This window comes from Xiphophorus hellerii, chromosome 12, assembly GCF_003331165.1.
Source record: "Xiphophorus hellerii strain 12219 chromosome 12, Xiphophorus_hellerii-4.1, whole genome shotgun sequence".
Classification (NCBI taxonomy): Eukaryota; Metazoa; Chordata; class Actinopteri; order Cyprinodontiformes; family Poeciliidae; genus Xiphophorus; species Xiphophorus hellerii.
The window spans coordinates 24,316,257-24,329,876 of NC_045683.1; the positions used below are offsets into that span (position 1 = coordinate 24,316,257).

The following is a 13,620-nucleotide window of genomic DNA, read 5'->3' on the forward strand; positions in this document are numbered from 1 at the left end:
TTCGCTTGCCTGCAGTCAAGAGTTGATGTGTTTCTGCTTGGCTGTCAGCTGCTCTGTGGCCATAAATACACCTGCTTACAGCGCCAGAGCCACCAGCCTGTCCAACCCCAGCTCATGCTATTGGCTGTCTATTAATTAAGTTTCCCTGGCTTGCAGGTGGATAATGCAGACAGCATTGTAAACAAAACCTGAATTTTTTTTATTACTTTGCATCAGCTCAATTTTAGGACTTAATCAAGTCATATTTTTTCTGTATGTCCTCTAAAAGCCAGGCAACTTGGCAGGCTGAGCACAATTTGGCCCCCAGTTTAGTATATAGCATGCAAATGGCCTTTCCCTAGTCCCTGCGTATTATCTTAAAATGTCCGTCCACATTGTTTTAAAGGCTTTGACGCAAATAAAACATGACAGAACCATCAACAAAGGCTATTTTGTCTGCCAGTCATTGGAACTCCTACTGTAATTGTCTATGACAAAAACAGATTCTGTAAAATTAGCTCCTGAATTATTTGGAGGGGGAGGTAAATAGTTTGTGATTTATCATACTCTAGGTTGAAGGTAGATAGCCTTCTTTTGTCAGGTTGTGATGGGGGAAAAAATCTCCTGGAAAAAAAGGAGGGAAAACAATGAAAAAAAAAAAGAAGCTTCATGCATTATAATAACATTCATCCATATTCCTCCTTACGTCAGTGTAAAAACTATGAATAAAAAATGCCTCTAATGGTAATGACAGTCGAGGAGCTGTGAGAGTGTAATCCAGGCATTTTGGACACATCAAGTCACGCCTGGCTCGCCCCACTCCTTGCTGCCGCTGTGTATTATTGCAATTTATTATGGCAAAAAATGAAAATGTAATGGGAGGCAGGGAAGAGTCATGCTTGAAAATGTCAACTACACAGCCCCCCTGATTATTTTTAACTAGTTCAATTCTGTTGATCAGAGTGCCCGCTCTGTCTCCCATCATTGCACAACTTCTATCCCTGAAAGGTTGAAAATGATTGAAAGTTCACAGATGCTCCTCTCAGACCAAGAATAAGTTTCTATGGCACAATTATTAGGCATGTTGCTTTTAGTAAATTAGTATATTATTTACCTTTTCTTCTCACTGCTTAATCCATATCTTGTTTTGAAAAATGAATTTGCATAACTGCACACGTTTAGTTTTTTCTTCTTTTTTTATCGCCCTCTCTTCGGTTTTAGGAGCCTGAAGTTGTTGTGGATATGAAGCTGATTGACATCAAGGACCCGCTGCCAGAGTCCTTCACACTTGTGCAAGAAACATTAGACAAAAGTAAGTAAACAGTAAACGGTCAATACTAACCACAGGCATCCTCCTTCTCCTGTTATTTTTTTTTTTTTTCACTCTCTCCAACCAGCTTTTGCGGGGGGTCCTCAGGGGCAACTTTGCTTGAGATAGTAAATGTTTTATGGGTGCAGGTTAGCTTAATTTATGGCAGACTGTGGGAATAAAATAAACATTTTGCCCCGGAGGTATAAGAGAGGAGAATCATGAGTCATTGTTTATCTCAGCTGGAGCTGGGCTTTTCTTTATGAGGGGCTTATTTATTTATGTATTTATTTGGGGAGAGGACCAGTAGATGGGGGTTATCTAATATTAATGAAATGCATTCCCCAATGCTTTAGTGGGTTTTGAGTGCTACGTATTTCCCCCCCCCCCCACACTCCCTCTCACCTCATCCATGCCTTGAAAATGTAATAATATTTTGGTGTGTGGAGTGAGGACAGCTTGTTTATTATTTTTATTATCATTGCATTTACACAGCACTTCCTTGTGTTGCCGAGAAAATAAATGAGCAAGGCACAAATGCAATATAGAAAAGCATGGCAATGTTTGTTTTTTTTTCCTTTTTTTTGCCAGAATGAGAAAAAGAGATTATGTTTTCTATGGCTGTGTTGTAATTTAATGTTTTATTACTTTGCGTGAATCCATGTTTAATGTATACATGTGGCATTATGTATGAATCCCTATCCAGAATATCAAGTTTAAATCCCTGTCGTGCATTAAACTTGATGGAGGATTCACTTGTGTCCATCATTTTACCTAGAGAAATGATAAAAATGATAATAATGCACGCATATTTTGTGCCTTTCCACTGTCCAGTCAATTCCCTCAGAGCCCAGTAAGTCAGCCAGAAACGTAGATAAGACAATTTCCTTTTCCTGGGTTATGCATAACTAGGACTTTTATAAATATGCAGAGTCTTGCAAAGGTATTAATTTTCACATTTTTTTCCTACTTGTTACAACCACAAACTTCTATGTGTGTCGTTGGGGTTTAATGTGATGAACACAAAGTTGTGCATAACTGAGAACCAGAAGTTAATAGAGTCCACATGTGTGTAAAATCCAGCTGCCCTGTGAAGACCTTCAGCAATAAATACTTTTACTTTATTTTTAGAAACCATTAGTAGACACACAACATCCTATGTTATAAAACAATATCCCAAGCTTTGAACATCTCATCGAACTTCAAATTTTAATCAATGAATGGATCAAAACAGCTTTAAAAAAATGGACGGATAGAGTATGGTACAACTTTAAATGTACAAAACCATTTCTGACTATCTAGTGACAGACCAGGTAAGGAGAGAATTAATCAAAGCACCCACAGTCCCTTGGTAACTCACAGCTCATCTATTGAAGGGACAAACATTGCTACATTCTACAAATCTGGCCTTTATGGCAGATTAGGAAGAGGAAAGACATTGCTACGAGAAAACCAAAACAAGTCCTGTTTGCGACAGACCTTGTAGGGAATATAGCATGTAGCAAAAGAGAGTAAAATAAAACTTTTTGACCATGTAATCCCAAACACCATCCTCACAATGTGACAGCATAATGTAGTGGTTTAGAGCAAAAACATATTCATGTATTAGAAAGGCCCAGTCAAAGCCCAGACTTCAGTACAATCAAGAATCTGTGCCTTTAAACCTGACGATCGCAGACACTTAACACCCAACATAGGCAATAATTTTATTGTCAAGATGTACAAAGCAGGCGGAGACATACCCTGAAAGACTTGCAGCTGTAAATTTTGCAGAAAAAAGTTGATTTTCAGAGGTATTGACTCAGAGGGGGTTTGAAACAAAAGCACAGTTCACTTTTCAGATGTCTTCTAAAAGCTTTTAAGATCAAAAATCCACACAATTACTCAAAACCACTTTGTGTTGGTCTTTTATATAAAATCCCAATAAATTACATTAGAGTTTTTTTAATTATAATGTGAAAAAATGTGTAAATGTTGAAAGGTTTGAATACTTTTGCAAGGCTCTGTACATATATATATTATTTTTCCATCACTGAAGGTGTCTCTTGGTCTCTTGGAATTTTTTATATATATATATATATATATATATATATATATATATATATATATATATATATATATATATATATATCCAATCTCTGAGGACACAGAAGTGAATATGCACTAGTTCCTTCCTGACACGCTCACATGTACATGACTTTACTCATCAGAGGAAGCTGCCATGAGGAAGAGGAGGCTGTGTGTGAAAATGAGCACTCGTGAAGCTGCCGAGACAGCTGTATGTGACATCCAGATCACCGCCAAATCCAAGTACCAGCTTGTTAACTACACCTGTGTAGGGTGAGCTGATAGTCACTGGAAATGAATGAAATCAGTCACAAAATTTTCTTGGCTTTATATATCCTGATTTTTTTCCTTTATTATAAGTGTTCTATTATTAAGCTTACTAACTTTACACAAGCTTCTCCTTCTCATCTTGATGTTTTTCACAGAGAGATAAACAATATGGGAATATGGTATCGCATGGGAGACGTTCCTCGGAATCAGCCATCTCACCAAACCAGGAGCGTTCCAAAAACTGACGCCCTGTACAGCACAATAAGGTACCATCATACTGTGTTTTCTAACTTGTTGCTCAACTTTCCCCCTCTGCTTATCCTTCTTTTTTTCTACACTCTCTGTACTCGTGAGCCTTTGTTGCACCTTTCTCTACCATGTGTACGGCAATGAAGACACAAGCAATTGATCACTACTGGGCAATCTGCCTCTGAGGGTCGTGTCTGGACAACAAGGCAGCGAGCGAGGGTGAACCGGAGAGACATTTCTAACTAGACAGGATCCCCTGAAACAACAACAGGAGTTCAACGAGGGCTAAACTCCTGCTATTTGTGTGGGGGGCGTCCCAGGAGACAGAGGAAAGGCCGCTCCTCCGACACGGTTCAGACACAGAGGAGGAAGACGTGGCCCAGAGAGTTAGTGACAGCTGCAGAGGAAAGGGAGGAGAGCTCCTGAAATCTCCGCCATGTGGAGCGCGCACGCTTGTGGCTTCCTCCGCCTTGGGCCTCGGAGTGAACAGAGCGAACCTTTGTACTGTGTTCAGATCAAACAGCTGAATTATTTATCCCAGTCAAGAGCAGGAGATTTCCACAGCAAATTGTAAATAAACAATTTATAGACTCCTTTCCGCCGTGGTGTGCCTGTTTGGTGAGAGTGGAGCTTTGGCACGGGCCAGCTGAGCTGTTTGCCAAGCTGGAAGGGAAGTGCGCCGCCATCCTGCGCTGAAGCCGCTTAAAAAGCAGCACCGCGCCGGAGACCCGGAGGCAAATTCGAAACAGAGCTGCTGCTCGCATTTGGTCGCTGCTGTGGGATAAGAACAATAAACGGACCGTTTTAAAGCGGGAAACTGGAGCTTTTTCTGCGAATCCGCCGCAATTTGGGAGTTGGATGATCAATAATCTTTGATGTGTCGGAGCTCAGGCCAACACGCCCCCTTCACGACTTCTTCCTGGTAATCCTAAGCTCTTTTGAAGCCCACTTTCAAGTTGGTGAGGCTCAGAGGTTGGAATAAATTGCACCTCGAAGCGACTCACTCCCTCCCCTCCCTCCACCTCCTGATGCCTGCTGAGATCACAGGCTGCCGTTTTTGTATTAACATTAAAATTCATTTCACAGACAGGGAGCCTTCTTTTGAAAGTTTTGCCGTCCGTAAAACACTGACACATAAGGACGGGACTGTAGGCGACTCAAACCGTCGCACCCTTTTTGACTATTTATTTCTGTGTAGTTACATACACTTCAGACAGCCATACACACAACCATAAATAGTTATGCTCCTTCTTTAAAGTAACAGATTAGATATCTTGACACAACGGTTTATAAGCAGTTCCTCATCTCTCACCATTCCCTCAACTCAGCTGTGCTTTTATACATACTCACGAATAGTCTCCACTCCAAGCTCACTTCAGGCTTTCTGAGGCAACTTTATGACCTTAGCAGAGCAGCACCTCTTAAATTTAAGTGCTCTTTACAGTCACTGGAAAAGATGTTTTAAATACAGTCAATAATGTGTAAATTTTTAATAACCCTTATAATTTTGAAGGCGCGCTGATCCCCCTCTTCAAATCTCCCATTGCCTCAGGCAGAAGGAGCCTGTTAGTGTTGTGTACAAACATAAAGCACAAATCTTGCTCCCTCCATCACTCCCCCCACAACCTCCAGCAATGCGGAGTAGCTGCATCGTGTTGCATCATGATGGGATGCACAAGGTTGTTTCATCAAGGCAGATGTGTTTCATTGGTACTATTTCTCTATTGCTGGGGAAGAAGAGCGGTTTACCAGATGATCAAAATTTTGTCGTCAATAGTGTTAATTTTCGATCGTTTCGGCTTGCCACCGTGATTTATTTTGGAGACGCTTGAAAACTGAAAGGGGAAACATGTCCCACAATCTGTGAGGAAGAACTGTTGCATCTTTTTAGTGATTTAAAATTTCAATCAGCAGCATTGGAATTATTCAACTCATTATATAAAATAGAGGAACATAATTAATTACTATTTGCATGGTTAATCTGAAATGTTTCTATGTTAAGCTGCCATTTGTTTTGTTTAAAGGCATAGGCGACACAGAAAATGCATAGAAGAAGGCGCTCTGGTCACCGACTTCTTTAATAGGAGACCAAAACGTTATATGGTGTAAGACAAACATTGTACATAACCCTAAACAGATGCTATCCAAGGGGACACATGGTTGTGGCAGTTTCATGTTGTGGGGAGGCAGAGACAATCTCCATCCATCAACGTTTTTTTAAGGGAAATTTGAAGCATCGCTTTAGAAAAGGTTGATGGAGTCTGCAAAATTCTAAATAACCTCCTCAGTTTTGTAAAAAGCTTTTTTTTGTTTGCATAAGGTGGTTTTAGGAAAAAGAGATAATGCACAAAAGTGGAGATTGATACACATTTACCTCAATAAGTTCCAGCATAGTGAACGCTCCGATCCACTGGTGGGCTTGTCGCTTACTAGAAGCATAACATTTTTAAGTCCAAACCTCTATGTTGGGTGGGAGGACTCTCCATTTTTTTCAGAGATGTGTGGTTCTTGCTAGCAACGTCTATATCTTGTTTATTACAGCCATACACAATGTCGACATTTGACAAAATTCCGCTTTTCTTAGCCTGGTTTATTTGCTCCTAACCACATACCTAATTTGCATTTTCTCTCTTTTTTTTGTTTGTTTGCTAAAAAAAAAAATCAATGAAAACATAGCTAATGTGACTGAACTTAATCTGCTTTCAACAACAAAAACAGACAAAAATATTGGCTTCCAGATGTTCAAAGCTGGAGACACACATCCCAAAAGACTGACTGTGTTCTTAAACTGATTTGTTGAATCATTCAAAACAAGTCTTTTTATAAAATATAACAGTTATATCAAACTGAGTCTAAACTCCTATTGCAGTCAAAGCATTATATTCTGCTTTATGTCTTTAGCCTTTTTGTCGTGCTGCTGCTCCAGAGACGGTTGACCAGTTGCAATCAAATGGCGATTATGTGATTTTTCTTTTAACCACATAATAACAAAATTTATTCTGTCAAGATACAAAAACAGTTACGATCTAAGGTTATGCTGTAGCCCTTCCACTAGAAAAAAAAGCTTGTTTATCAGCATGCAGATGGTGAAATTAGAAGAAATATTATGACGAATTTTAGAGTTTCATTATAATGTGTCGCTAAAATACCTTAAATATGATCACCAAAAGTTACGAAATGTTTATCTTTTTGGGGAGGAGGGGTTTCTGATTCCCAGCACATAACTCAGTTGCAGTGATGCACCTTGTGTCCATGCTCTGACCTGTTAACATAGGAACCAAAGACTAAAATAGTGACATTTCACACAAGCCGCCACCACATACCATACAGTTGATGTGAACCCGGCCAGAGGGCGGAGGCCTGTGAAGCTGTGTTTAGACCTTGTGTTAAAAGTCTCTTTATCAAGTCGGTACACGGCATTTTAAGCAGTGACGGCGTTTTGTTTAGATTCATGGCCACAGCTAGATGTCAACCACTTTAGCTTGTTCTCTGTCAAGACAGGCCGTATCAGCCACTCCCCGACTCTATAATGTAAAGACGTCGCGCCATCCGGTCAGCGTTTTAATGTATCCTGTAAAGTATCTTCCCTCCTTCCTCCTCCTGACCAGCGCTGCCATTTGTTCTCCTGATAAAACTGTCATTGCGGAGGCTGATATCTGACCTCTACACTGACTGCTGGCATAAATTAGCCTTGTCCTAATATTGCAATTTCTTTCACTTCACTCAGAATCAAGGTTTTTGACATTTCTCTTAGAATAATAGGCTATTGTACACATGGCCACTTTTTAAATCAAACTGTACGGTGATAAAAATGTCAAGGCCAGTTTTTTTTTTTTTTCCTTTTCTTTTTTTCTCCCTCTTTCTCTCTTTGCATAGCTAGCTTTTTCAGGTGAAGTATATAGAGTGTCATCAGTGTCAGAATTGGCATTCATATCAATACTTTTAGAATTGCAGTCTTCTACCTGTCAACCTCCACACGTTGGCAGAGCTCTGCTGGAGTATTGTATCAGCTTTCATTGCATGCTGGTTAACCAAGACTTGCCAGCGGAAGAGAGAGAGAGAGAGAGAGACATTGTGACTGACTGTCACAAGACAGATCTTCTGTCTGAAGTGCTGAGGAACAATCCTTTCCAGCTCAATCTCGCTCATTACTTTGTGCTCAAGGAAGTTGCGAGAAGAAGCAGAGATCAAGCAAAGGGATGAGCAGCGATGCCAGAAATGATTGAATGATCAGGTGAGATCGCATGGGGGGCCTCCGAAATTCAGAGGGATCCCGTCTTTGGCAGCTGACACTGAGCTTAAAGGAGGATAATGATGGGTGAGCAAGCAGCTCCCACAAAGCAACAGTGCCGGCACTCTGGGGAAGGTGTGGAGATGTTGTCACAGGAGAGGCTAGATGTGTGTCAAAACAAGAGCTTCCAGCTCTCTGTAATGCAGCTCTGGCTCCTCACACTCGGGGAGATTACTCCCATTCTTACCTCCCGTCTGACTGCTGCCTGCCGGTCCCCACGGTCTCCCTCACACTTTCTCTTTGCCTTCTTGTTTTATCTTTATAAAAATACAAGTCCTTTCTTTATCCTGCGCTAAACAAAGATGAATTCGATACGAGGCAAATCTGTATAAATTAGAGTTTGTGTCTTCAAAGTGATCCTTTGTGTTGCAGTTTTGCTTTTGCTGCGCTAATTTGATTTTAACCTGGGCAGATTTCATGGGAACACAACACTTTTGATCCACGCTGTAATTGCGTGAATATTTCAGGCCTTGTTCCCAGTTTTGCCATAATTTGATGAGGAACTCCGCTGTAATTGAATATTCAAATTAGGAGTATGTGTCAATATGGCTCTCCTTGCCTGGAATGAGGATTAATTGTTTTCAAAACTCCAGTGGCCGACATAATGTGGGCCCAAACACTGCTGTTGATTAGCAAATGCTCTTGCCATGTTTTTGTTTTAAGAATTAGTTGTCTAATTGATTTGCCATATGCTACCCTCTCCAATGCACCTAAAATTGTATTTAGAAATCAGCAATTTGGATTGAGACTTGCTTTTTTTTTTGTCAGTTTTTTTGGGGGAGGGGAAATGTTGTAGACAGAAGGGAAACCAGCCCAGGAGGCTGCTTTTACACTCTAAAACAGAGCTATGGAGCCTTTTAAATATTATATTAGTTAAATATAGGTATTATTCAACATCTGATGAAGCGTATCGGTTTAAAACTATTTTGATTAGAATTTACCTGAAGTTAAGCCTGTCATTTATTGTTCCTAGCATTCAGTAAGGCTGTTATGTTTATATTGGGTTTTAATATTCAATTCAATTTAATTCACAAATACTTTATTTACTCCAAATGGAAATTAAACATTGTCATAACTTTTGCCACCCAGGTATCTTCAAAGTGCTGTTGACGGTGATACTGTGGGCAGTCCGACTTATAACAAAGAGATGATATTCCATAGTAACATCATCAATGATATCATCAGTTGGCAAGAGCTGCTAATCCACCTCTTTTGCTTTAGCCATTTCTTTTTAAATCTCTATCTGGCCGTATATTTAGAAAGCCAGGCAGAGAAAGTCTGGGATATAACTTTTGCCCAAAATGTTAACTTTGTCCTTCTCTCTTTGCTCTGCATCCATAAAGCTTTCTCTTCACTTCCTCTGGGATTTGAGGTTGTAGTTCAGGTATAATCAACTGCTCACAGTTCTAAAAACAATACTTTGTTTCCTTGGTTGTGCATCATAACAGCAGCTACAGATGAATATGTCATCTTAATAAATGATGGGAATTGTCCAAAGTACCTATTTGTTACCATCATGAACATTTAACTGCAGCAGCCACCCTTAAACCTAAAGAGGGCAATAATAAGACAGTTTTAAGTTATGTTGCTGAATTAAAAACATTTACAAGAAAATTTCACAATTTATAGGCTGAATTTCTACAGCTTTTCTTCAACAAAGTTTATTTGGGGTTTAGTTACTGTTGAAGTCCCGGGCACTTGATGCCAATAAGCAGTGCTTTACATGCTAAATTGGTTGACTAGGTTTTAAATAATAATTTGTAAATGGCCTGTATTTGTATAGTGCTTTATAAAGTCCAGGGGTTCCCAAAGCGCTTCATGCTACTTTTAGTCATACACCAATTCACGCACACATTCCTTTTTTAAAAAAATTAGTGGAATTTCAATGACTTCTTAGCTACATAAGTCACGGTTAAAACACTAAAGTCAAACTTGCGAGCAAGCTAACCTCCTTAATCCTCTGGTTGCTAAGGAAAGAGTTTAAATATCAAACTGTTAGAGTCGACAGACCAGTTGAGCAAAGTAGTCTTAATAATGATTTAGAATAAGTACAGTGGACTGATTGATTGGTGCTGATTAAAGCACGATAAAATATTATTGGTGCTTTTCAGAGGGGATCTCGGGTATTAACGCATATTAGTTATTTGGAGGTGACTTGCTCCTCTTGTATTTTTAATATACAAAAGGACCAATGTATATTACAAATGTCCATTTAACATAAAACTTGCATAATTTCTCCTCAGAAATATTAATTTAAAATTTACCCAAGCAAAAGGCTTTAATCTTACAAAAAGTCTTACAAATTGTTCTATCAGTGTAAGAAAGCATTTCATGAGCTCCCTCTTGTGTGTTTCCATTTCTAACATAAGTCTTAAAACCATTTTCTTTGTTCCTTTGTTTATTCTGAGTATTTGTACGACAATAACAACGTGCAGCACAAGCCCTAAAAGACATTTCAACCATCTGGCTCTAGTTTATCTGCCCATGCGATGTCTTTGTGCTTTGAAAGATGTGTACCTCTTTTTTTTTTTTTTTCGTTCTCCAGCAATGGGATCAACCTTTACGAGGTAAAAGAAGTCTGCACTGAATGTGGCAGTTGTTCCCCACAAGATTGATGCCAACCTTTTAAAAATTCACCATTGGCCCGGATTTAACATGGCCAAATGCTGATGTAAATGAGGTGCAGAAAAGTCGACCCTTTCACTGCAAATAAATCTGAGTTGCAGGCTTCATCTCATAAATACCACAGCCTGTCACAATTCTTGTTTTATTGCTGTTGATGGAAATTATTGCGTTTATTTATCTCGTCCGGAGAGATAAAGCTCAGAAAGTCACAACTCAAGGTGTGGTGCCCGCAGAATATGCAGATCTGGCCGTCGGCTTAAATTTAGTGAATGTTTTAGTTTACATGCCCCCTTCCTTCTTTAACAGCAACTTGCAAATCTGTTCGATCCAGCTTTTAAATGCAATTCCCAACTTCTCCGCATTATAATTTCATGAGTTCTGCAAACCCATCCTGGAAATAGTTTAACCTCCAAAGCATGTCATGTTAAGCAGCTCTCTCTCAAAGCTGTGATTCCCACCTCCCCTCCATCTCTGCTTGCTGCGGATTTATCGATCCGTGGGGGTGAGTCACAGGGTGTAATTCATGATAGCTTGATTGATGAGGATTTCAATCTTATATGGTTTGTTAACTTCAACTACCCACAAAGTGCATTCTGTGCTGTTTTCTGTAATACAAGGCCACAAAAAAGAAGAGCAAAAGAAGAAGAAGAAAAAAAACTTGTCTTCTCTTTGAATAATGGAATCTCTCAGTTCCTCAGAATTAACAAGATCCCGCTCCAAAGGTCTGTTCAAGCCCCTGGGCAGCCGAGGCACTGTTGAACTTCTACCGTGTTTCTCCACTCTGAATTCACTTTCATTCAGTGCTCTTTTTTTTTTTTTTTTTTTTTTTTTTTGCTTTTAGACAATTCAGAAGCCACTTGTGTTCAGAGGGAAATTAGATTTTTGAATGCATTTCTTTAAAAATGTCCGAGATACATCTCTTGTAATAAGCCATTTGACAAGCACTGTTTCTTTCTATCTTTTTTTTTTACATTATAAGCTGTTTTTTTGTATATTTTATTCACTTTATTTGTTTTTTCCCTTCCAGTAAGATCGCCATCAGCAGGCCACAGTATCAACAGCTGAACAATGGCATCTACACTATGACAGGTAAAAGATGACAGATTGATGCAGGTATATTTTGATGTTTGATGTCTTTTATGTTTTCAAATAAATTAATTGCGCAAAATGTTTCAGGTGTGACCTTTGGGGGAAAAGGGCAAATTGAGGAAAGCAGAAATCAGATTTTTGTAGCAGGTTTCTTTCTGGTCTCCGGTTTTTGTATGGCTGAAAACGTTTTCAGCTGATTTTGATTTCTCTTGTACAGCCATAATAGAACATCGTTATTTTTTATTGTGAATGGAGGTGATGTCACACTGGGTGTGTGAGAGAGCAGTCTGCAAAGTGACTTAGACTTATTTTTAAACTATGTAATAATTATGGGGTTGACATATTAAACTATCCTTCCGCTTACATTAGTGATCAACACTAATCAACAGCAGATTCCGACAGAATGAAGATCCTTAACCCTGGGATTTCCGAAAGCCTCCCAACATTTCCAAATCCAGCCTGTTCTGTGACAGACAGAGGTTGGAAGCTCAAATGTTCAGTCTTCCTGTAATCTGCTGAAATACTCTCATTGTCCGATTGAACCGCAGACGTGTTTTGGTATGCCATCGAAAGCACCGTTGTCTCTAAAATGACGACTTTATGTCTGTGCTTCCTCTGAATTGTGCTCCAAACATTTTCACTGCTGTTGAAAATAGCAAACCTTCACTGTTCTTCAATTGGTAGATGTACGAAAAGATAAATATTTTTTACTTTACAACTGCCCTGTCACTAGTGGGGGTTGATTAAGCGGAACATTTTCCAAAAGTGAATTTCTTGGCACATCTCTTTTTAAAAATGTTTTTTAAAAAAAGTTTTCCAGGATTTAAAAAAAACAACAAAACTGTTTAAACATTTAAAGTTAACCCTCCCCATATTGGAGTTTCTCGGAGACGGACACCGTACAGAGCTTTGCTAATCTCTGCGAACGTGACTTCCCAGAGGAGCCCGGCATTAGCAGCCGTCAAAGATGATCCATCCAAACTTGCACATGTACCTCTTGTGCACTGGATGCTTCTTTTGTCTTCGTCGGGGAGAAATTCCAGTCTTAACAACTGCAATATGCCCCACAACTAAAACTCAAACAAACAAAAAAAAGGTAAATTTGGTTGGAAATGGCGCTTTGCTCTGACAGCCTCAGCGCCACAAAACCAGAGTGGGCTGAGACACTGGAGGCTTTAAGTGTGTGTGAGCTGTGGCAGGTGAATGTGGCAGGCGGGTTTTTTTCTTATCTAGCTGGAGAGAGACACCATGTGGTGAGGATGCCTCCTGCTGCTCCAGCAGAGGCGCACGCTTGCAATAGCAATGCTGCACCCATCCTGATTAACACAAGTCTGTTTTTAAGCAGCTATTTCATATAATACAACTTTTATTCAGGATTTATTCCAGAATTAACCTGAAAAGAGAGAAAAAGCACTGTTTCTTTCTAAAAGAAAGAAAAGAGTTTCTACATGGCATCATTTAGTTTTGCGAGTTAAGCCCTGACACACAGTACATTGTCACACTCCTGAACATTTTGTGGCATTTGGTGTGGGATCCATCCACTGGGACAGGGTTTGAGTGACAATGAGGAGCATGCACATACTCCACAGTGCCCTGCCAGCACTTATCATTTATCTGCAGAGAACCTGTCCTCTGCAGGTCCACACACTCCCGCCTTCTCCCACTTGTGAAAGGAGCAGTTTCAATAAAATACAATAAACACCACAATAAGAACACTTCTTGCTTTTTTTTTTCTCAGACT

General features: G+C 39.6%; 1 protein-coding gene across 1 annotated transcript in view; it reads left to right on the plus strand.

Moving 5' to 3' along the window:
• mvb12bb (multivesicular body subunit 12Bb) overlaps nucleotides 1-13,620 on the plus strand; it is a 45,954-nt gene that overhangs the window by 14,483 nt on the left and 17,851 nt on the right. Inside the window, exons 4-7 of the mRNA XM_032577483.1 lie at nucleotides 1,201-1,291; nucleotides 3,499-3,628; nucleotides 3,781-3,891; nucleotides 11,818-11,879. Of these exons, the coding sequence (XP_032433374.1) occupies nucleotides 1,201-1,291; nucleotides 3,499-3,628; nucleotides 3,781-3,891; nucleotides 11,818-11,879 (394 nt within the window). The remainder of the gene's footprint in view (nucleotides 1-1,200; nucleotides 1,292-3,498; nucleotides 3,629-3,780; nucleotides 3,892-11,817; nucleotides 11,880-13,620) is intronic.